This window comes from Ranitomeya variabilis, chromosome 2, assembly GCF_051348905.1.
Source record: "Ranitomeya variabilis isolate aRanVar5 chromosome 2, aRanVar5.hap1, whole genome shotgun sequence".
NCBI lineage: Eukaryota > Metazoa > Chordata > Amphibia > Anura > Dendrobatidae > Ranitomeya > Ranitomeya variabilis.
The window spans coordinates 987,401,436-987,426,416 of record NC_135233.1 but is presented as its reverse complement, the minus strand read 5'-3'; the positions used below and the strand labels follow the sequence as shown (position 1 = coordinate 987,426,416).

Here is a 24,981-nt window from a genome sequence, read left to right as displayed (position 1 = left end):
GGAGATGGCAGACAAAATTACCCCCTCTTTGAGAATACTGTTATGACCCCAATGGCGAGGGTCTCAGAGATATCAGCAAGTCTGCAAAGTACAAAAATCCAGCTCATAGGGCAGTGGTAACTGGGTTGACCATATATCTACTCCTAACGCCAACCCTAGAAGTAGCCGGGGAACATGCCTACGTTGGTCGCTAGATGTCTCGCGCCAGCCGGAGAGCTAACTACCCCTAGAAGAGGAAAACAAAGGCCTCTCTTGCCTCCAGAGAAAAGACCCCAAAAGTAGGATACAAGCCCCCCACAAATAATAACGGTGAGGTAAGAGGAAATGACAAACACAGAGATGAACTAGGTTTAGCACAGAGAGGCCCACTCACTAATAGCAGAATGTAGTAAGATAACTTATATGGTCAACAAAAACCCTAACAAAAATCCACACTGGAGATTCAAGAACCCCCGAACCGTCTAACGGCCCGGGGGGAGAACACCAGCCGCCCTAGAGCTTCCAGCAAGGTCAGGATACAGATAATATACAAGCTGGACAAAAATGCAAACAATAACGAATTGCAAAAAGCAAAAAAGCAGACTTAGCTTAATCAAGCAGGAACCAGGATCAGTAGACAAGAGCACTACAGATTAGCTCTGATATCAACGTTGCCAGGCATTGAACTGAAGGTCCAGGGAGCTTATATAGCAACACCCCAGACCTAACGACCCAGGTGAGCATAAAAGGAATGACTGACAAACCCAGAGTCAAATCACTAGTAGCCACTAGAGGGAGCCAAAAAGTAAATTCACAACAGTACCCCCCCCTTAGTGAGGGGTCACCGAACCCTCACCAAGACCACCAGGGCGATCAGGATGAGCGGCGTGAAAGGCACGAACTAAATCGGCCGCATGCACATCAGAGGCGACCACCCAGGAATTATCCTCCTGACCATAGCCCTTCCACTTGACCAGGTACTGAAGCCTCCGCCTGGAGAGACGAGAATCTAAGATCTTCTCCACCACGTACTCCAACTCGCCCTCAACCAACACCGGAGCAGGAGGCTCAGCAGAAGGAACCACAGGCACAACGTACCGCCGCAACAAGGACCTATGAAATACGTTGTGAATGGCAAACGACACCGGAAGATCCAGGCAAAAGGATACAGGATTAAGGATCTCCAATATCTTGTAAGGACCAATGAATCGAGGCTTAAATTTGGGAGAGGAGACCTTCATAGGAACAAATCGAGAAGACAGCCATACCAAATCCCCAACACGAAGTCGGGGACCCACACCGCGGCGGCGGTTGGCAAAACGCTGAGCCTTCTCCTGTGACAACTTCAAGTTGTCCACCACATGATTCCAGATCCGCTGCAACCTATCCACCACAGAATCCACCCCAGGACAGTCAGAAGGCTCCACATGTCCCGAGGAAAAACGAGGGTGGAACCCAGAGTTGCAGAAAAATGGCGAAACCAAGGTGGCAGAACTAGCCCGATTATTAAGGGCAAATTCAGCCAACGGCAAGAAGGTCACCCAATCATCCTAAAATTGAAGAAAACAACCGCACTCAATTTGTATATTTGCATCATGAATGTGAAAAGTCTTTTAATAGGAACACCACCGTGATACAGACAATATCTGAGGTAACGTTTCGACCATATAGGCCTTTGTCAAACCTCACTGAAAAAAGGCAAAAAGACAAAATATTAGAAATGATATATAACAAAGCAAAATTATACATGTATAGTAACACTATACTGAATAAACAACACAATCAGATATATACAAAATTTACAAAAACAACCAAAATATCTACAGAGATGTACACAAAATGTCTTACAAGACTAGCCCTAAAACAGAGTATCCATGGTCGTGATGTACTGCTGTGAAACAAGGAGGCGCGGGCACAAGAGGATCAATACCAATCTTATATCAAGCATGTAACCAAACAAAAATGATGATGTTGTACCCATATGTGGGATAGCGAATGGAGCGATGAATAGTAGTAAAACCACATAGCATGCAAAGTGTATAACAAAACTGACCTTCAAGAAGACAGGGAGAGTGAGCGAACGTCCAAAGGGACACATAGGCTCCTAGGAAGGTGAGGGGAGGAAATATAGATAAATGAAAAAAGAAGTAGAAGCAATAAAAACGCAGCACATCAGATGTTACAGACAGGGGGAGATAATAGCACATCATAACCACGTACCACTTGTAGGCGAATAGCATGGATCCGGAACGGCACGGATGGGGATAGGGTCCCTGTAAGAACTAAGGGTACGGGGCTAATTGGTATGGGTAGTATAGAAGTGGGTTAATATGTACTATCAGCATGTGGCATACCTGGTGGGTCCTGTGTCAGGAGGAGCAGCAGCGGTGGTGTAACCTGTATATGGTGGCCATGTTAAATGCACCCAGGACCGGAAATGAGAGAGGGCGGGAGAGAGGCTGGCGTCGGCGTGGTGTGTGGGGGACGAGGTGGAACGCACAGGAGCGCAGGCGCAAGGGAGCGCTCCTGTACTAGAATGGGCCGATAGTAGACGCACTGCGCGTGCGCACTGTGGACCGCATAAGGAGCTGTGGCGCTCCTGTGACGTGCAGGGCGCCGGTGTGTGGAGCGAGCGCTAATCGCGCCCGCGCTCTGGAGCCAGGCAGAAGCCTGGAGACAGGAAGGGGGGCGGAATGTCTGTGAGCACACGGCGCGTGCGCACTGCGGCAGTGGCACAGCAGATAGGGGCGAAGTGTATGTAGAAAGAGAGCGGCGCCTGCGCAGTGTGATAGGTTGCTGCGAACAAAGGGGGGTTAGTGTTGTAAAGGGGGGGAAGGAAAGAATGAAAATGCTGCAGTAGTACCAGAGATGCAGCTGTATAAGAACCATAAACTGTAGGGAGAGGGGGCAGAGGAGAGGATGAGTGTAATAGACGACAAAAAGGGTGAAGGGAGAAATGATGAGGGAGATAATGGACAAATGATGACTAAAGGAAAGAGGAACGAAAGAAAATAATGAACACCATGTGTCCAAAAATGCAAGAAGAAAAGTAAATATAAATATATATATAAATAAAAATAAAAATAAAATAAAAGTGCAAAATGGATTGAAACAAGAAATGAAGTTACAAACCGAAAAATAATGTTGAAAAAATGTTGAAACAAATATTGAAACAAAATGTTGAAAAAAGTGTTGAAAAAATGTTGAAAAAAGTGTAGAAGTGACACAACGTAAAAAATAGTAAACAATAGGTACAAGAAAAGCAAACAAGATCAAAAATTGATAATGGTAACAGAAGGAAAAATATAAAGAATATATAAAAATGAGAAATAAAAATTGTAAAATAAAAAATAATAAATAATAATAAAAAATAAATAATAAAAATAAATAAATAAATAATAAAATAATAAAATGTTGAAAATAAATGAAAGTAAGGAATCAGGATCAAAAAAATGAATATAGATAAAAATAAAGATAAAAATTAAAGAAAAAGTCATGAAAAAGGAGAAAAATGAAAACAATAAAATAATGATAGAATAATGGTAAAATTAAAAATGAAAATAAAAAAAAAAAATAAAAAAATAAAAATAAAAATAAAAATAAATATAAAAATAAAATAAAATATAAAAGAATATAAAAAGGGGTGAAAAAAAAAAAAAAAAAAAAAAAAAAATGAAAAAAATGAGAAAAAGAAGGAAAAATAAAAAAATTGAAAAATAATAATAATGAAAATAAAAATAGAAATAAAAATGAAAACTGGTCTGGGTACTTACCCCAGTGGAGCGTATTAGAACAACGGTATTCAGGCTACCTGTAAGTAGGAGGATAGGTTAGTGAGATGGAAATAAAGAAGGTCAGCATGCTAACACCTACATAAGGGAAGGAAAGTGTAATAATGGCTGAAAACATACAATAAAATGGACATAGTATGATATGCAATAACATAAGGCTGAGCAGGAGATCACGTGGCCACCTGGGGAAAAAAATATAAATCAAACCAAATCAAGTTCCCTGTTGAGACCTTTCGGCGTGAGTGTCTGTAGGGTAAAAATCCAGTAGGATTCACGTTGGCGTAGTAACTTTATGTGATTACCACCCCGTCTGGGGCGCTCGACCTGTTCTAACACTTGAAAGCGTAGTTGGGACACTGAGTGGTTGGCTGCTATAAAATGATATGGGAGGGGGAGCCAGGTTTTCTTACACCTAATGGTGGACTTGTGGCTGGATATGCGTTCGCGGATATGCTGCGTTGTTTCACCCACGTAAAGAAGCCCACACGGGCATTTCACGGCGTAGACCACGTTGTTGGATTCACAAGTAAAAAATCCCCTAATTGGGATCAACTTGCCGGAGTGGGGGTGGGTGATAGTGTTAGATCTGATCACATTGGAGCAGCACGCGCAATTGAGACAAGGGTATGTCCCCCGCCTTTCAGTGCCCAAAAAGGTCTGACGTGGTAGCCTGGTGAAACTGCCGAGGTCTGCTTTAACCACACGGTCCCTGATATTGTTAGGTCTACGTTTACACATGAGAGGCGGTGTCTGAAAGGCTTCTATGTGTGGGTATGCGTTATGCAGAAGAGACCAGTGTTTGCGAATGGTGTTGTAGACAATGGGCATGGCCGGGTGATGGGTGTGAACAAAGGGAACCCGTTCCAGTTTGGTTGTAGATGTAGGGTTAGGAGATGGATTAAGGGCCAGTGTCCTCTCTTTGGCAAGTAGATTGCTGGGGTATTGTCTTGCTATAAATTTTCGTGACATGTCATCAAGACGCGTGCTCAGTAGTTCAGGATTAGAGACAATTCGTGATACCCGTTTAAATTGCGACCGGGGCAGGCTATTTTTAGTAGAGATCGGATGACAACTGTGGTAGTGCAAAAGACTGTTCGTATCAGTGGGTTTGGAGAAGAGGTCAGTGCTGAGGCCTCCATCTGGGTTTCTAATGACAAGGGTGTCCAGAAAAGAGATTTGGGATGTACTGAAGTTCAGTGTGAATTGGAGCTCAGTACGAACAGAGTTGAGATGATCTGTGAAGGTGATGAGAGAATCCTGAGGACCTGTCCATAGACAAAACACGTCATCTATGTAGCGAAGCCAACAGAGATTATACGACTGAAATAGAGAATTGTTGTAGACGTAGTTTTGTTCAAAAGAATCCATATAGGTGTTTGCGTATGCTGGGGCTACGTTGGCACCCATGGCAGTGCCCTGGGTTTGGAGGTAAAACTGATCGCCAAAAAGAAAGAAATTATTGTGGAGGACTAGAGACAGAAGATCAAGACATAGTTGTTTGGAGTGGTGTGAAAATGAAGATAGCTCAAGGAGGTCCCCAACTGCTGCTAAACCCAGATCATGCCTAATAGAGGTATATAGGCTTTTAACGTCAAGTGTGACGAGGAGACATTCAGACGGGGTAGTGGCAAATTCTTTTAGGATTTGGAGGAAGTGACCGGTGTCGAGAATGAAAGATCTCATCTTTTTAGTGAGGGGAGTCAGAATTTTCTCCAAATAGATGGAGATGGGGGCCAGTATGGAGTCGGTTGAAGCGACTATGGGTCGACCAGGTGGGTTGAGGAGTGATTTATGAATTTTAGGTAATGTATAGATGACTGGAGTAACAGGGTGTGGATTGGTGAGGAAGAGACAGGTTTTGGAATCCAGGATTTTGAGGATTTGGTATTTGTGGAGAATATTAGTAATTTGGGATCTTATATTAGGAGTAGGATCGGATGAGATTTTCCGGTATGTAGTAGTGTCGGATAATTGCCTCAGTATTTCAGCCAAATAGTCGGCTGAATTCTGAACGACAATAGCTCCACCCTTATCGGCTGGCTTAATGGTGATATTTTTATTAGTCCTGAGTGACTCGATAGCCTGTTTTTCAACGGGGGAGGTGTTACTATGTGTAGGAAAATTCCCCAGACGATGTTGTTCTAATATAGCATCGATTCCTTTTTGAGTTAAATCAATGTAGGCCTCAGTAGCATGGTTGGTGCGTGGAGGATTGAAGCTACTGGTGGTACGCAGCCCTAGGTTAACAATACTAAGTTCAGGGATAGGATCCACCACAGCCGTGGGGGTCCTATTCCTACCAAAGTCCTGAGAGAGTCCAAAGTGTGTCTTGAGACGAAGGTTACGGTAGAACCGTTGTAAGTCCTGGGTCAATTTGAATTTGTCCCATGATGGAGTGGGGCAAAAGGATAAACCTTTCTGTAGGACTGATAATTCAGAGGGACTCAAGGTATAGGAGGAGATGTCCCGAGGAAAAACGAGGGTGGAACCCAGAGTTGCAGAAAAATGGCGAAACCAAGGTGGCAGAACTAGCCCGATTATTAAGGGCAAATTCAGCCAACGGCAAGAAGGTCACCCAATCATCCTGATCAGAAGAGACAAAACACCTCAAATACGCCTCCAGAGTCTGATTAGTTCGTTCCGTTTGTCCGTTAGTCTGTGGATGAAAAGCGGACGAAAACGACAAATCTATGCCCATCCTACCACAAAAGGATCGCCAGAACCTGGAAACAAACTGGGATCCTCTGTCCGACACAATATTCTCAGGAATGCCGTGCAAACGAACCACGTTCTGGAAGAACACAGGAACCAGATCAGAAGAGGAAGGCAGTTTGGGCAAAGGAACCAGATGGACCATCTTGGAGAAACGATCACATATCACCCAGATGACAGACATGCCCTGAGACACCGGAAGATCCGAAATGAAATCCATAGAGATGTGTGTCCAAGGTCTCTTCGGGACAGGCAAGGGCAAGAGCAACCCGCTGGCACGAGAACAGCAAGGCTTAGCTCGAGCACAAGTACCACAGGACTGCACAAATGACCGCACATCTCTTGACAAGGAAGGCCACCAAAAGGACCTGGCCACCAGATCTCTGGTGCCAAAAATTCCCGGGTGCCCTGCCAACACTGAGGAATGAACCTCGGAAATGACTCTGCTGGTCCATTTAGCAGGCACAAACAATCTGTCAGGTGGACAAGAGTCAGGCCTACCAGCCTGAAATCTCTGCAACACACGTCGCAGATCTGGAGAAATAGCTGACAGGATAACTCCTTCCTTAAGAATACCCACAGGTTCAGCGACTCCAGGAGCATCAGGCACAAAGCTCCTAGACAGAGCATCGGCCTTCACATTCTTAGAACCTGGTAAATACGAAACCACAAAGTCAAAACGGGAGAAAAACAATGACCAGCGGGCCTGTCTAGGATTCAGGCGTTTAGCAGACTCGAGGTACATCAGATTTTTGTGATCAGTCAAGACCACCACACGATGCTTAGCACCCTCGAGCCAATGACGCCACTCCTCAAATGCCCACTTCATGGCCAACAACTCTCGATTGCCCACATCATAATTTCGCTCTGCCGGCGAAAACGTCCTAGAGAAAAAGGCACAAGGTCTCATAGTAGAGCAACCAGGGCCTCTCTGCGACAAAACGGCCCCTGCCCCAATCTCCGAAGCATCCACTTCAACCTGAAAGGGAAGTGAGACATCAGGCTGGCACAAAACAGGCGCTGAAGTAAACCGGCGCTTCAACTCCTGGAAAGCCTCCACGGCAGCAGGAGCCCAGTTAGCCACATCAGAGCCTTTCTTGGTCATATCCGTCAACGGTTTAACAACGCTAGAAAAATTAGCGATAAAACGACGGTAGAAGTTAGCAAAACCCAAGAACTTCTGAAGACTCTTAACTGACGAGGGTTGAGTCCAATCATGAATAGCTCGAACCTTGACTGGGTCCATCTCCACAGCAGAAGGGGAAAAAATGAACCCTAAAAAGGGAACCTTCTGTACACCAAAGAGACACTTTGAGCCTTTAACAAACAAAGAATTTTCACGCAAAATCTTGAAAACCATCCTGACCTGTTCCACATGCGAGTCCCAATCATCAGAAAAAAACAGAATATCATCCAGATAAACGATCAAAAATTTATCCAGATACTTCCGGAAAATGTCATGCATAAAGGACTGAAAAACTGAAGGTGCATTAGAGAGCCCAAATGGCATCACCAAGTACTCAAAATGACCTTCGGGCGTATTGAATGCGGTTTTCCATTCATCTCCTTGCTTAATGCGCACAAGGTTGTACGCACCACGAAGGTCTATCTTGGTGAACCACTTGGCACCTTTAATCCGGGCAAACAAGTCTGACAACAACGGCAAAGGATACTGAAATTTGACAGTGATCTTATTCAAAAGCCGATAGTCAATACAAGGCCTCAAAGATCCGTCCTTTTTTGCCACAAAAAAGAATCCCGCACCAAGAGGGGAAGAAGAAGGACGGATATGCCCCTTCTCCAGAGACTCCTTGATATATGAACGCATCGCGGTATGTTCAGGTACCGACAGATTAAACAGTCTTCCCTTAGGAAACTTACTGCCAGGAATCAAATCTATTGCACAGTCACATTCCCTATGAGGAGGCAATGCACTTGACCTAGACTCGCTGAAGACATCCTGATAATCAGACAAGTACTCCGGAACTTCCGAAGGCGTAGAAGTAGCAATAGACACGGGCAGGGAATCTCCATGAATTCCATGACAGCCCCAACTTGACACTGACATAGCCTTCCAGTCAAGGACTGGATTATGGGTCTGTAACCATGGCAGCCCCAAAACAACCAAATCATGCATCTTATGCAGAACAAGAAAACGTATCACCTCCTGATGTTCAGGAGTCATGCACATGGTAACCTGTGTCCAATACTGCGGTTTATTTTCTGCTAATGGCGTAGCGTCAATACCCCTAAGAGGGATAGGATTTTCTAATGGCTCAAGAACAAAACCGCAACGCTTGGCAAATGACAGATCCATAAGACTCAGGGCAGCACCTGAATCTACAAACGCCACGACAGGATACGATGACAGTGAGCAAATCAAAGTTACAGATAGAATGAACTTAGGTTGCAAATTACCAATGGCGACAGGACTAACAACCTTAGTAAGACGCTTAGAGCATGCTGAGATAACATGTGCAGAATCACCACAGTAGTAACACAAGCCATTCTGGCGTCTATGAATTTTCCGCTCATTTCTAGTCAGGATTCTATCACATTGCATTAAATCAGGTGCCTGTTCAGATAACACCATGAGGGAATTTGCGGTTTTGCGCTCCCGCAACCGCCGGTCAATTTGAATCGCCAGGGCCATGGAATCATTCAGACCTGTGGGAATGGGAAAACCCACCATCACATTCTTAATGGCTTCAGAAAGGCCATTTCTAAAATTTGCAGCCAATGCACACTCGTTCCACTGGGTCAGCACGGACCATTTCCGAAATTTTTGGCAATACACCTCAGCCTCGTCCTGGCCCTGAGACATAGCCAGCAAGGCTTTTTCTGCCTGAATCTCAAGATTGGGTTCCTCATAAAGCAAACCGAGCGCCAGAAAAAACGCATCAATATCAGCCAATGCCGGATCTCCTGGCGCCAGCGAGAAAGCCCAATCCTGAGGGTCGCCCCGTAAAAAAGAAATAACAATTTTCACTTGCTGAGCGGAGTCTCCAGAGGAACAGGGTCTCAGGGACAAAAACAATTTACAATTATTCCTGAAATTTCTAAACTTAAATCGGTCTCCGGAAAACAGTTCAGGAATCGGTATCTTAGGTTCTGACATAGGATTTCTGGTAACATAATCTTGTATACCCTGCACACGAGCGGCAAGCTGGTCCACACTTGTAATCAAGGTCTGGACATTCATGTCTGCAGCAATCACAAGCCACTCAAAGGTAAAGGGGAAAAGAAAAAAAAAAAATGAGAGAGAGAAAAAAAAACTCAGAACTTTCTTTCTTATAATCCCACTTCTGCAATGCATTTAACATTTAGTACTGGCCTGGCAAACTGTTATGACCCCAATGGCGAGGGTCTCAGAGATATCAGCAAGTCTGCAAAGTACAAAAATCCAGCTCATAGGGCAGTGGTAACTGGGTTGACCATATATCTACTCCTAACGCCAACCCTAGAAGTAGCCGGGGAACATGCCTACGTTGGTCGCTAGATGTCTCGCGCCAGCCGGAGAGCTAACTACCCCTAGAAGAGGAAAACAAAGACCTCTCTTGCCTCCAGAGAAAAGACCCCAAAAGTAGGATACAAGCCCCCCACAAATAATAACGGTGAGGTAAGAGGAAATGACAAACACAGAGATGAACTAGGTTTAGCACAGAGAGGCCCACTCACTAATAGCAGAATGTAGTAAGATAACTTATATGGTCAACAAAAACCCTAACAAAAATCCACACTGGAGATTCAAGAACCCCCGAACCGTCTAACGGCCCGGGGGGAGAACACCAGCCGCCCTAGAGCTTCCAGCAAGGTCAGGATACAGATAATATACAAGCTGGACAAAAATGCAAACAATAACGAATTGCAAAAAGCAAAAAAGCAGACTTAGCTTAATCAAGCAGGAACCAGGATCAGTAGACAAGAGCACTACAGATTAGCTCTGATATCAACGTTGCCAGGCATTGAACTGAAGGTCCAGGGAGCTTATATAGCAACACCCCAGACCTAACGACCCAGGTGAGCATAAAAGGAATGACTGACAAACCCAGAGTCAAATCACTAGTAGCCACTAGAGGGAGCCAAAAAGTAAATTCACAACAGAATACCAGCCGACTCAGGAACTCCCGGAGAATCAGGCACAAAACTCCTTGAAAGGGCATCAGCCTTCACATTCTTAGAAGCCGGAAGGTACGAAACCACAAAATCGAAGAGGGAGAAAAACAGCGACCATCGAGCCTGTCTAGGATTCAACCGCTTGGCAGACTCGAGATAAGTCAGATTCTTGTGATCCGTCAAGACCACCACGCGATGCTTGGCTCCTTCAAGCCAATGTCGCCACTCCTCGAACGCCCACTTCATAGCCAACAACTCTCGATTGCCCACATCATAATTGCGCTCAGCAGGCGAAAACTTTCTAGAAAAGAAAGCACATGGTTTCATCACCGAGCCATCAGAACTTCTTTGAGATAGAACAGCCCCTGCTCCAATCTCAGAAGCATCCACCTCGACCTGAAACGGGAGCGAAACATCTGGCTGACACAACACAGGGGCAGAAGAAAAACGACGCTTCAACTCCTGAAAAGCCTCAACAGCCGCAGAGGACCAATTGACCACATCCGCACCTTTCTTGGTTAAATCAGTCAATGGTTTAACAACACTAGAAAAATTAGCAATGAAGCGACGGTAAAAATTAGCAAAGCCCAGGAATTTCTGAAGGCTCTTCACAGAAGTAGGCTGAGTCCAATCATAAATGGCCTGAACTTTAACAGGGTCCATCTCGATAGTGGAAGGGGAAAAAATGAAGCCCAAAAATGAAACCTTCTGAACTCCAAAGAGACATTTAGACCCCTTCACAAACAAGGAATTAGCATGAAGGACCTGGAACACCATTCTGACCTGCTTCACATGAGACTCCCAATCGTCCGAAAAAAACAAAATATCATCCAAATATACAATCATGAATCTATCCAGGTACTTTCGGAAGATGTCATGCATAAAGGACTGAAACACAGATGGAGCATTAGAAAGCCCGAATGGCATCACCAGGTACTCAAAATGGCCCTCGGGCGTATTAAATGCTGTTTTCCATTCGTCGCCCTGTTTAATACGCACAAGATTATATGCCCCTCGAAGATCTATCTTGGTGAACCAGCTAGCCCCCTTAATCCGAGCAAACAAATCAGACAGTAGCGGCAAGGGGTACTGAAATTTGACGGTGATTTTATTGAGAAGGCGGTAATCTATACAAGGTCTCAGAGAACCATCCTTCTTGGCCACAAAAAAGAACCCTGCTCCCAACGGTGACGACGACGGGCGAATATGCCCTTTCTCCAAGGACTCCTTTACATAACTCCGCATAGCGGCCTGTTCTGGCACAGATAAATTGAACAGTCGGCCCTTCGGAAACTTACTACCAGGAATCAAATTAATAGCACAATCGCAATCCCTATGAGGAGGTAGGGCACTGGATTTGGGCTCATCAAATACATCCCGGTAATCTGACAAGAACTCAGGGACTTCAGAAGGATGGGAAGATGAAATTGACAACAATGGGACATCCCCATGTACCCCTTGACAACCCCAACTGGATACAGACATTGATTTCCAATCCAATACTGGATTATGGACCTGTAGCCATGGCAAACCCAAAACGACCACATCATGCAGATTATGCAACACCAAAAAGCGAATATCCTCCTGATGTGCAGGAGCCATGCACATGGTCAATTGAGTCAAGTACTGAGGCTTATTCTTGGCCAAAGGCATAGCATCAATTCCTCTCAATGGAATAGGATACTGTAAGGGCTCCAAGAAAAAACCACAGCGCCTGGCAAACTCCAAGTCCATCAAATTCAGGGCAGCGCCTGAATCCACAAATGCCATAACAGAATAGGATGACAAAGAGCAAATCAGAGTAACGGACAAAAGAAATTTTGGCTGTACAGTACCAATGGTGGCAGACCTAGCGAACCGCTTAGTGCGTTTAGGACAATCAGAGACAGCATGAGTGGAGTCACCACAGTAAAAACACAGCCCATTCTGACGTCTGTATTCTTGCCGTTCAGCTCTGGTCAAGGTCCTATCACATTGCATAGGCTCAGGCCTCTGCTCAGAAGATACCGCCAAATGGTGCACAGTTTTGCGCTCACGTAAGCGTCGATCGATCTGAATGGCCAAGGACATAGACTCATTCAGACCAGCAGGCGTGGGGAATCCCACCATAACATCCTTAAGGGCTTCAGAAAGACCCTTTCTGAAAATTGCCGCCAGGGCACACTCATTCCACTGAGTAAGCATAGACCACTTTCTAAACTTCTGACAATATACCTCCGCTTCATCCTGACCCTGACACAAAGCCAGCAAGATTTTCTCTGCCTGATCCACTGAATCTGGTTCATCATAAAGCAACCCAAGCGCCAGAAAAAACGCATCTACATTACGCAATGCAGGATCTCCTGGCGCAAGGGAAAGTGCCCAGTCTTGAGGGTCGCCACGTAGCAAAGAAATAATGATTTTTACTTGCTGAATGGGGTCACCAGAGGAGCGGGGTTTCAAAGCAAAAAACAGTCTACAATTATTTTTGAAATTCAGGAACTTAGATCTATCCCCAGAAAACAAATCAGGAATTGGAATTCTGGGTTCTATCATCGGGTTCTGAACTACATAATCTTGAATGCCTTGTACCCTTGCAGTGAGTTGATCCACACAAGAGGACAGACCTTGAATATCCATATCTACACCTGTGTCCTGAACCACCCAGAGATTTAGGGGAAAAGAAAAACAAAACACGCTGCAGAGGAAAAAAAAAAAAATGGTCTCAGAACTTCTTTTATCCCTCTATTGAGATGCATTAACACTTTACGGGCCAGCTGTACTGTTATGATGACCTGGTGGTTAGGAGCACTAGGAATGACCTGATGAGCAAACTAGTAATACAGGACAAGCTCTGGGAAGTGGGAGCTCTGCTGACCGCAACCCCTAATCCTATCACAACAACTAGAAATAGCCGTGGAGCGTACCTGACTCTGCCTAGACGCCTCTTCACAGCCTAAGAGCTAACTACCCCTAAAGATAGAAAATAAAGCCTAACTTGCCTCAGAGAAATTCCCCAAAGAAAAAGGCAGCCCCCCACACATATTGACTTTGAGTTAAGATGGAAGTCACAAACACAGGAATGAAATAGGTTTCAGCAAAGGAGGCCAGACTTAACTAAACAGACTTGAGGATAGAAAAGGTATCTTTGCGGTCAGCATAAAAAACTACCAAAAAACCACGCAGAGTGTGCAAAAGAGACCCCACACCGACTCACGGTGTGGAGGTGCCACTCTGCATCCCAGAGCTTCCAGCTAGCAAGGCAAAATCATGATTGCAAGCTGGACAAGAAAACAGTGGTAAACAAATAAGCTAGCAGGGACTTAGCTTTTGCTGGAGTAGACAGGTCATCTGAAAGATCCAAGAGAGAACTGAACCAGTACTAGGACATTGACAGCTGGCATCAGGTAACGATCTAAGTGGAGTTAAATAGAGCAGCCAGCCTAGGACTAAACGAGGTCAGCTGAGGAAGGAACCCTAGAACCAGCAGCTCCACTCACAGCCACCAGAGGGAGTCCATGGACAGATCTCGCCGAAGTACCATTCATAACCACCGGAGGGAGTTCGAGAACAGAATTCACAACAGGCTACCTTCAAACGACGACGGGAGGATTACTGTTTTTCCAATTGGAATTCCCTTTTCAATTGATTGTTTTTGCAAATGTTCTTGAAGAATGCAGTAGTCTTCAACTTTAAGTTGTTTTTGGTTCATTCTTATGAAATTTAGACGATTAGCTTCAATTTTAACATATGCGTCAACTAAGTACTGTTGTGTCAGTGTCCCACCGTTTAAAATAGGATTGAAGTAATTTCGGACAGACGAAAACTAGTATTGCAGCTGTGTAATTCTTCTAGAAGTTCCTTGTTGGTTTAGGTTTTCATGCCACCCTTGTTCACCTCTTGTAAAGAATAGCGGATACAGAAGAGCATCAAGGTTGCTGTGCAAAATGCTAATTCGTTGTGTCTTAGGAACCAAAGGGTTGTTTTGGTCTGGCTTAAGATGGACTAATATATCCCTTTGAAAAGGAGGTTCTCCATCATCGTTTTGAAAAACAACTGCGACCTCACTTACACGTGGTTTGTTGTAAAGTCGAGGATTCTGTTTACGTTCTTGTTTAATGGCCATGACAATAGAAGGCATTTCAGTGCCATTTTGTATAGCCCTCTGTTCCTACTCAGCTTGAACGTCTTTTAGCATGTGATATGCGACAGCAAATGGGCTTATTTTTTGTAAATGTACAGCAATTTGGTTCATCAGTTCAGCATCACACTTTTCATTTTCTTTTAGGTTCATCCTTTGTTCTGTAGCCTCATTTGTATCAATGATGTATAATTGTGCACATTTTGGTGGTTGTCCTATTTCTGGGTGAAGTGTTCCAGTGCGGTGGTAGATCTGGCCGTGAATTTTAAAACAATACGGTCCGAATCCAGGGGGCGGTGCAATGTTGGCACCGAATGAAGCAAACGCATGAGAACTGTTGATGCTTCTGATATTTTCCATGAAATTTCTACTGTGTTGATGCATTCCTTTCATTAACTGCTCAAACAGATCTGAGTAGTGAGGTCTCAGTAGCATAACTTTTCCTTTTTGGCAGCATTGAGTAAACTGATTGTCAGATGGTTTTTCATCAATGAAATTCAGAGAGTCGCATTTAGAGCAAACTGCATTCATATTCCCACAGTAGTGTTCATGAATTGTACTTTCATTGTCTGTTATGTAATGTGCAAGTTGTTGAATATTGTCCTGGTCTTGCCTTAGTTGGTAGAGCATTCGTTTTTTATGAATTTGGTGATCATGTTGTTCCTGTCGTACAACAGTTTGTTGTGGTGTCTCAGGTTGGCGACAGTGTCTGTGAGATTCCGCATCCTGGGCTTGTCTGGCAGCAGTTTGTTGTGGTGTCTCCTGTTGGCGACGTTGTCTGTGAGATTCCACATCCTGGGCTTGTCTGGCGACAGTTTGTTGTGGTGTCTCCTGTTCCCGATGTTGTCGTTTTCTTGCTGCTGCTGCTGCTTTTCTGTCATCCTCATTGGCGTATTTTCGTTTACGACCCATTCTAAGATAGAAACACAGGGAGATGCCACCCATACAGGGAGACACAGGCACACACCCTACACAATGGCGGCACTTGGCAGCAGTGGAGGACAATGATGATTCCAGAATTCGAGGCAGACTGTGCCCGTCGCTGATTGGTCTAGGCCGGCTGGCCTCGACCAATCAGCAATGCGGGATTTCCGAGACAGACAGACAATTAGACCCTTAGACAACACAATGGCGGCACTTCACAGCAGTGGAGGACAATGATGATTCCAGAATTCGCGGCAGACTGTGCCCGTCGCTGATTGGTCGAGGCCTGGCGGCCTCAACCAATCAGCGATGCGGGATTTCCAGGACAGACAGACAATTAAACCCTTAGACAATTATATATATAGATATATACAGTACAGACCAAAAGTTTGGACACACCTTCTCATTTAAAGATTTAAGCAGACACATCTCTACAACTGTTCAGAGGAGACTTTGTGCAGCAGTCCTTCATGGTAAAATAGCTGCTAGGAAACCACTGCTAAGGACAGGCAACAAGCAGAAGAGACTTGTTTGGGCTAAAGAACACAAGGAATGGACAATAGACCAGTGGAAATCTGTGCTTTGGTCTGATGAGTCCAAATTTGAGATCTTTGGTTCCAACCACCGAGTCTTTGTGCCACGCAGAAAAGGTGAACGTATGGACTCTACAGGCCTGGTTCCCACCGAGAAGCATGGAGGAGGAGGTGTGATGGTGTGATGGTGTGGTGGTGCTTTGCTGGTGACACTGTTGGGGATTTATTCAAAATTGAAGGCATACTGAACCAGCATGGCTACCACAGCAGCTTGCAGCGGCATGCTATTCCATCCAGTTTGCGTTTAGTTGGACCATCATTTATTTTTCAAAAGGACAATGACCCCAAACACACCTCCAGGATGTGTAAGGGCTATTTGACCAAGAAGGAGAGTGATGGGGTGCTACGCCAGATGACCTGGCCTCCACAGTCACCAGACATGAACCCAATCGAGATGGTTTGGGGTGAGCTGGACCGCAGAGTGAAGGCAAAAGGGCCAACAAGTGCTAAGCATCTCTGGGAACTCCTTCAAGATTGTTGGAAGACCATTCCCTGTGACTACCTCTTCAAGATCATCAAGAGAATGCCAAGAGTGTACAAAGCAATCATCAAAGCAAAAGGTGGCTACTTTGAAGAACCTAGAATATAAGACATATTTTCAGTTGTTTCACACTTTTTTGTTAAGTATATAATTCCACGTGTTATTTCATAGTTTTGATGCCTTCAGTGTGAATGTACAATTTTCATAGTCATGAAAATACAGAAAAATCTTTAAATGAGAAGGTGTGTCCAAACTTTTGGTCTGTACTGTATATATATATATATATATATATATATATATATATATATATATATATATATATACATATATATATATATATATATATATATATATATATACATATATATATATATATATATATATATATATATATATATATTTACAACAGCATTATATAATAATACATTAATTGTGTTACATTATATCGTTATGTCATAGTTTGTAGAGGTAGAAAATGTAAATCAATGAGAAGAGCCAGTTAGGGGGCATTTGACTGATACAGGGGTCAAGGGGTCAAACAGGTTGCCCCCCCAGACTATAATGTATGCTAGATTTAAAAAAAAAAAAAAAAAGAATTTATAAACATCAACCTAAATCTAAGATTTCTGTTTTGCTCCTGTACATAAAAACACTATGCATTGTCCCAAACAGGGGTCTTGAAGTCCTCTTGTATGGGTGATAAGATAGTGTTATTACGTATTGGAGCAAATAACCTTTACGTGCATGGTGGCAAAAGCTCTTTGTCTAGGCTATGAGTATTATGGTCTTGGGGCAAAAACAGTTTGTAACAATATTATTCATAGCAACAATACGAAATGATATGTCCTTTCTAGAAAAACAAATCTGCATAATGTTAATTTGACTGTATTGAAACTGTGCTTGGCCTTTACACCCACTGACTAGATTGCAATCATTTTTGTTACAATATTTGATTTCTTTACATTCTGGAATTAGAGATCAATGATTGTCTTTGAGTATTCTTGAGAATATTTGGCCACTTTCTAGATACTCCAACATTCAACCCCTGCATCCCAATCACAATGGATTCTTTATATGTTTTCCTTAGTTTTTATTGGAAGAGAGAGAGCTCATCATGTTTTACGGAAAAGAGCAAATCACTTCCTAGAGGAAATACTTCCTGGAAATCTAGAGCGAGAATGCTATGAGGAGACGTGTTCAAGGGAGGAGGCAAGAGAAATCTTCAAGTCTCAAGAAAAGACGGTAAGCGCACTAAGAAGCTTTCTGGTGACCAAAAATGCATTTTTGTGTCAATGGAAAGTGAATCATAAAATTATAAATCTGTAATGAACTGCAGGTAGCTGTCACTTCCAGTACAACATGCATTTAATGGTTATAAATTAAGCAACTAAATGCCCTGTTAGGGAACACCAGACATCTGTGAAAATTGGTCTGAAGTTGGACAACATGCACGGACTGGTCATGGCTCTCCCAACCCGAGCATGTCAGCCTCCTAGAAATACATGAAGCTGTCTTGCTCGGGTCGGGAAACCCACAGCTAGTCCGTGCATTAGCAGTACCATCTCAGACCGATGTGCACGGATGTCTGAATAAGCCTTTAGTAAAAAGGTTTAAGGTGGCTTACACATCTAAGGGTACTGTCACACAGTGGCACTTTGATCGCTCCGACGGCACGATCCGTGACGTTGCAGCGTCGCTTGATTTTCGCTCCAGCGTCGTAGACTGCGGTCACACTTTGCAATGCACGGCGCTGGAGCGATAATTTCATGACGTAGTTGCGATGTAGAAGTCATACGGGACATTGGGAATATCGTGCACACCTTTGTTACATGCTGCGATCATGCCGCCACAGCGGGACACTAGACGACGAAATAAAGTTTCAAACGATCTGCTACGACGTACGATTCTCAGCGGGGTCCCTGATCGCAGTAGCGTGTCAGACACAGCGATATCGTAACTATATCGCTGGAACGTCACGGATCGTGCCGTTGTAGCGACCAAAGTGCCACTGTGTGACAGTACCCTAACACAAATGAATGTCAGTAGTAGGTGAATTATCCAATTATATATTACAATTACCTACAGTGGGAAAAAAAGTATTTAGTCAGCCACCAATTGTGCAAGTTTTCCCACTTAAAAAGATGAGAGACGCTTGTAATTGACATCATAAGTAGACCACAACTATGAGTGTCAAAATGAGAAAACAAATCCAGAAAATCACCTTGTCTGATTTGGCAAGATTTATTTTGCAAATTATGGTGGCAAATAAGTATTTGGTCATGTGATGGTGTGATATGCTATGTGGGTATCATTTTGTGTATATTTCTATTTTACTTATTTTCATGGTGTTGAGTTGTTATTTGCCATCTGATATTCTCCCCACAGTTCTGTATTGTTATCTCTCCACAGGGTCAGTGAATAATGTTGTTTGCTAATATGCTAATGACATGTTGACCTAGCTTGTTGAAACAATGATCCCCTGAGACCCACCCCCCTAACCTGTGAATGGGGAGGTGAGACACAGACCAGTCTTGTTTGGAACTAGGAAGTGATGACAGCACGTCAGAGAGAAGGGGAAGCATATGGACCATTTTTTATCCTCTGTGTGCTGGATTGTTGGATCCTCAGTGTGGTGGATTATATGGACCTTTCGTGTTTTTGCCTAAATAAAAGTTCTGGAATTGTTCACTATTCTCTTGCTCTGTTGATTGTGTGATACCGGAGAAGGAACTCGTGACAGGTCACCTAAAAACATACAAGATTTCTGGCTCTCACAGACCTGTAACTTTTTCTTTAAGAGGCTCCTCTGTCCTCCACTCATTACCTGTAGTAATGGCACCTGTTTGAACTTGTTATCAGTATAAAAGACACCTGTCCACAACCTCAAACAGTCACACGCCAAACTCCACTATGGTGAAGAAAAAAGAACTGTCGGACACAAACAGAAACAAAATTGTAGCCCTGCACCAGGCTGGGAAGACTGAATCTGCAATAGGCAAGTGGAACGCCCGACAGGGCCATGGGGTACCAGGTACCGGGTCTAGTATTTAGTGCTTCTCCATGCTCCAGGTAACCGCCGGTTGCCATCTTTCCTCCCGGGTCCACAGCCTCACACCCACGCTGCTCCCACTCTGTTTTCTGGGGGCAGGGCCTCTTCTCCCTCTCAGTCCCGCTAAAACAGATCAGGAGGCGGACCTCTCTGGCTGATGGGCATGTCCTCATCGTATAGTAACACTTGAAGGGGGTGTTCATCACTTTTCACGCCGCACAGCTGGTCCCCGCCCACGATGGCGCACTTTTCTCCTGCGCTCCTCGTGGCACTGTAATAGCGGCACTCTTGGCGGCAATCCAGAGTTCACAGTCTCACAAATCAAATCACAGTTAGGCACAGTGTTTTAGGCGCACATGACCCGATTCTCAGGGTGGGTCTATCCTGTTCGTGATGCCAAAATGGAACGCCCGCCAGGGCCATGGGGTACCGGTATTCACAGGGGGATGTCATGGTGGCGACCCGGTCCGTGGCCCTGGTCACCCATGTAAAAGGGAAATTGAATAAAGTTTATGTTCGTGACGCCACCTGTGGTATTCGGTCAGTGAGGACCGACACTGCTTTATGGGGTCCTCTGGGGTGATGTTATAGCAGCTAGATGGTGTACCTTCCCACAGGTGAAGTATATCCCCAGGGCTCCCGGTGTGTAGATGGAAGATAGTGAATAGTGCAGTAAAGAACGAGGACAGAGGTTTGCAGTCTTTTAACTTGTTTACTGTAGCTTCAGGCAACCGTAGGCCAGGGCTCCAGATCACAGTACAGGCAGGGTCCGGCCGGCTTGGAGGCAAGTTGGGAGTCCCCTTTTCCAGGTGGAGATTAAAGCCTTCCTTCTAGCGCAGTGGTAAAGTAGTCCCTTACTGCCTATGGCTTCTCATAAGGTCCTCACAGTTCTTCTCTCTGTCCCCCATATAGGTTAGGACTGTCATGATCTCTGCAGGCAGAGATCATAGCAAGCCTATAGAGGGACAAGCTCTCGGAAGATGGAACTATACTGACCATGAACTAAGCCTGCCGCGCAACTAGAAATAGCCAGGTAGCATTTCCTATTTATCGCTAGATGCCCAGCTCTGGCCTAAGACCTAAATAGCTAGCAGAGGGAAATATAAGACCTGGCTCACCTCTAGAGAAATATTCCAAAGAAGACAGTAGCCCCCCACATATAATGACGGTGAGTTCAGATGAAACAACAAACGCAGCAGGAAAATAGTCTTAGCAAATTTGAGGTCCGCTTACTAGATAGCAGAAGACAGATAGTATACTTTCATGGTCAGCAGAAAAACACTAACAAAACACCATCCAGAGATTACCTTAAACTCTGGCATTAACTCATAACGCCAGAGTAGCAATCCCTGATCAACGAGAGCTTTCCAGACACAGTAACAAAACTTCAGCTGTGAACTGGAACAAATAGGCAAAACAAAACATGGACAAAAGTCCAACTTATCTAGTAGTAGTCTAGAAGCAGGAACAAGCACTGAGAGGCATCAGATAACATTGTTGACCGGCAAGAAACCACCAGAGAAATGAGCTTAAATAGCGACACCCACTACTGATGGAACCAGGTGAAACAGGAAAGAGGATGACAAGTCCAATTCCACAAGCGGCCACCGGGGGAGCCCAGAATCCAAATTCACAACAGTACCCCCCCCTCAAGGAGGGGGCACCGAACCCTCACCAGATCCACCAGGGCGACCAGGATGAGCCCTATGGAAGGCACGAACAAGATCAGAAGCATGAACATCAGATGCATTGACCCAAGAATTATCCTCCTGGCCGTAACCCTTCCAGTTGACCAGATACTGGAGTCTCCGTCTGGAAACACGAGAGTCCAAAATTTTCTCCACAACGTACTCCAACTCACCCTCAACCAACACCGGAGCAGGAGGCTCAACTGAAGGTACCACAGGTACCTCATACCTGCGCAACAACGACCGATGAAAAACGTTATGAATGGAAAAGGACGCAGGGAGGTCCAAACGGAAAGAAACAGGATTAAGAATCTCCAATATTCTATAAGGGCCGATGAACCGAGGTTTAAACTTAGGAGAAGAGACCCTCATAGGGACAAAACGAGAAGACAACCACACCAAATCTCCAACACAAAGCCGAGAACCAACACGACGATGACGGTTGGCAAAACGCTGAGTCTTCTCCTGGGACAACTTCAAATTGTCCATAACCTGCCCCCAGATGTGATGCAATCTCTCCACCACCGCATCCACTCCAGGACAATCCGAGGATTCCACCTGACCGGAGGAAAATCGAGGGTGAAACCCCGAATTACAGAAAAACGGGGACACCAAGGTGGAAGAGCTGGCCCGATTATTGAGGGCGAACTCTGCCAATGGCAAAAAAGCAACCCAATCATCCTGGTCAGCAGAGACAAAACACCTCAGATATGTCTCCAGGGTCTGATTAGTCCGCTCGGTCTGGCCATTAGTCTGAGGGTGAAAAGCAGATGAAAAAGACAAATCTATGCCCATCCTAGCACAGAATGCCCGCCAAAATCTAGACACAAATTGGGTACCTCTGTCAGAAACAATATTCTCAGGAATACCGTGCAATCGGACAACATTCTGAAAAAACAGAGGAACCAACTCAGAAGAAGAAGGCAACTTGGGCAGAGGAACCAAATGGACCATTTTAGAGAAACGGTCACAGACCACCCAGATGACAGACATCTTCTGGGAAACAGGCAGATCTGAAATAAAATCCATCGAGATGTGTGTCCACGGCCTCCTAGGAATAGGCAAGGGCAACAGCAGTCCGCTAGCCCGAGAACTACAAGACTTGGCCCGAGCACAAACGTCACATGACTGCACAAAGACTCGCACATCTCGTGACAGGGAAGGCCACCAGAAGGATCTTGCCACCAAATCCCTGGTACCAAAAATTCCGGGATGACCTGCCAATGCAGAAGAATGTACCTCAGAGATGACTCTGCTGGTCCAATCATCCGGAACAAACAGTCTATCAGGCGGACAACGATCCGGTCTATCCGCCTGAAACTCTTGCAAGGACCGCCGCAGATCAGGAGAAACGGCCGACAAAATTACTCCCTCCCTAAGGATACCTGTGGGTTCAGAATTACCAGGAGAGTCCGGGTCAAAACTCCTAGAAAGGGCATCTGCCTTAACATTCTTAGAACCCGGTAGGTATGACACCACAAAATTAAAGCGAGAAAAAAATAAAGACCAGCGCGCCTGTCTAGGATTCAGGCGTCTGGCAGTCTCAAGATAAATCAAATTTTTGTGGTCAGTCAATACCACCACCTGATGCCTAGCCCCCTCGAGCCAATGGCGCCACTCCTCAAACGCCCACTTCATGGCCAAAAGCTCCCGATTCCCAACATCATAATTCCGCTCTGCGGGCGAAAATTTGCGAGAAAAGAAGGCACAAGGCCTAATGACGGAGCAGTCGGAACCTTTCTGCGACAACACTGCCCCAGCTCCGATCTCCGAAGCGTCAACCTCAACCTGAAAAGGCAGATTCACATCAGGCTGACGCAACACAGGGGCAGAGGCAAAACGGCGCTTAAGCTCCTGAAAGGCCTCTACAGCATGAGGGGACCAATTAGCAACATCAGCGCCTTGTCTGGTCAAATCAGTCAGTGGTTTAACGACATCCGAAAAACCAGCAATAAATCGGCGGTAAAAGTTGGCAAAGCCCAAAAATCTCTGAAGACCCTTAAGAGAGGAGGGCTGAGTCCAGTCACAAATAGCTTGCACCTTGACGGGATCCATCTCAATGGAAGAGGGAGAAAAAATATACCCCAAAAAGGAAATTTTCTGGACCCCAAAAATGCACTTAGACCCCTTCACACATAAAGAATTAGACCGCAGAACCTGAAAAACTCTCCTGACCTGCTGGACATGAGAGTCCCAGTCATCAGAAAAAATCAGAATATCATCCAGATATATTATCATAAATTTATCCAGAAAATCGCGGAAAATATCATGCATAAAAGACTGGAAAACTGAAGGGGCATTAGAAAGACCAAAAGGCATGACCAAATACTCAAAGTGGCCCTCGGGCGTATTAAATGCGGTCTTCCACTCATCCCCCTGCCTGATCCGCACCAAATTATACGCCCCACGAAGATCAATTTTAGAGAACCACTTAGCACCCTCTATACGAGCAAACAAATCAGTAAGCAATGGCAATGGGTATTGATACTTAACAGTGATCTTATTCAGAAGCCGATAATCAATACATGGTCTCAAAGAGCCGTCTTTTTTTGAGACAAAGAAAAACCCAGCTCCCAAGGGAGAAGAAGATGGACGAATATGTCCCTTTTCCAAAGACTCCTTTATATATTCCCGCATAGCAGCATGTTCCGGCACAGACAGATTAAACAAACGACCCTTTGGATATTTACAACCCGGTATCAAATCTATGGCACAATCGCACTCACGGTGCGGAGGTAACGACCCAAGCTTGGGTTCGTCAAAGACGTCTTGATAATCAGAGAGGAACTCAGGGACTTCAGAGGGAATGGACGACGAAATAGAAACCAAAGGTAAGTCCCCATGAATACCCTTACATCCCCAGCTCAACACAGACATTGCTCTCCAGTCCAAGACTGGGTTGTGAGACTGCAACCATGGCAATCCCAGTACCAAATCGTCATGTAAATTATACAGCACCAGGAAACGAATAATCTCCTGGTGATCCGGATTGATACGCATGGTTACTTGTGTCCAGTATTGTGGTTTATTATTAGCCAATGGGGTGGAGTCAATCCCCTTCAGAGGAATAAGAGTCTCCAAAGGCTCTAAATCAAAACCACAACGATTGGCAAAGGACCAATCCATAAGACTCAGAGCGGCGCCAGAGTCAACATAGGCGTCCGTGGCAATGGATGACAAAGAGCAAATCAGGGTTACAGACAAAATAAACTTAGACTGAATGGTGCCAATGGAAACAGACTTATCAGGCTTCTTTGTACGCCTAGAGCATGCTGATATAACATGAGTAGAATCCCCACAATAGAAACACAATCCATTCTTCCGTCTAAAATTCTGTCGCTCGCTCCTGGACAGAATTCTATCACACTGCATACTTTCTGGCGTCTTTTCCATAGACACCGCCAGATGGTGCACCGGTTTGCGCTCCCGCAGACGCCTATCAATCTGAATAGCCATTGTCATGGACTCATTCAGACCTGCAGGCACAGGGAACCCCACCATAACATCCTTAACGGCATCAGAGAGACC

The 24,981-nt window shown here is 44.9% G+C and overlaps 1 protein-coding gene across 1 annotated transcript in view; it reads left to right on the top strand.

Annotated features, from left to right (window-relative positions):
• Nucleotides 1–24,981, top strand: part of LOC143808370 (coagulation factor X-like) — a 101,094-nt gene that overhangs the window by 40,192 nt on the left and 35,921 nt on the right. Inside the window, exon 3 of the mRNA XM_077290936.1 lies at nucleotides 17,804–17,958. Coding sequence (XP_077147051.1) covers nucleotides 17,804–17,958 — 155 coding nt within the window. The remainder of the gene's footprint in view (nucleotides 1–17,803; nucleotides 17,959–24,981) is intronic.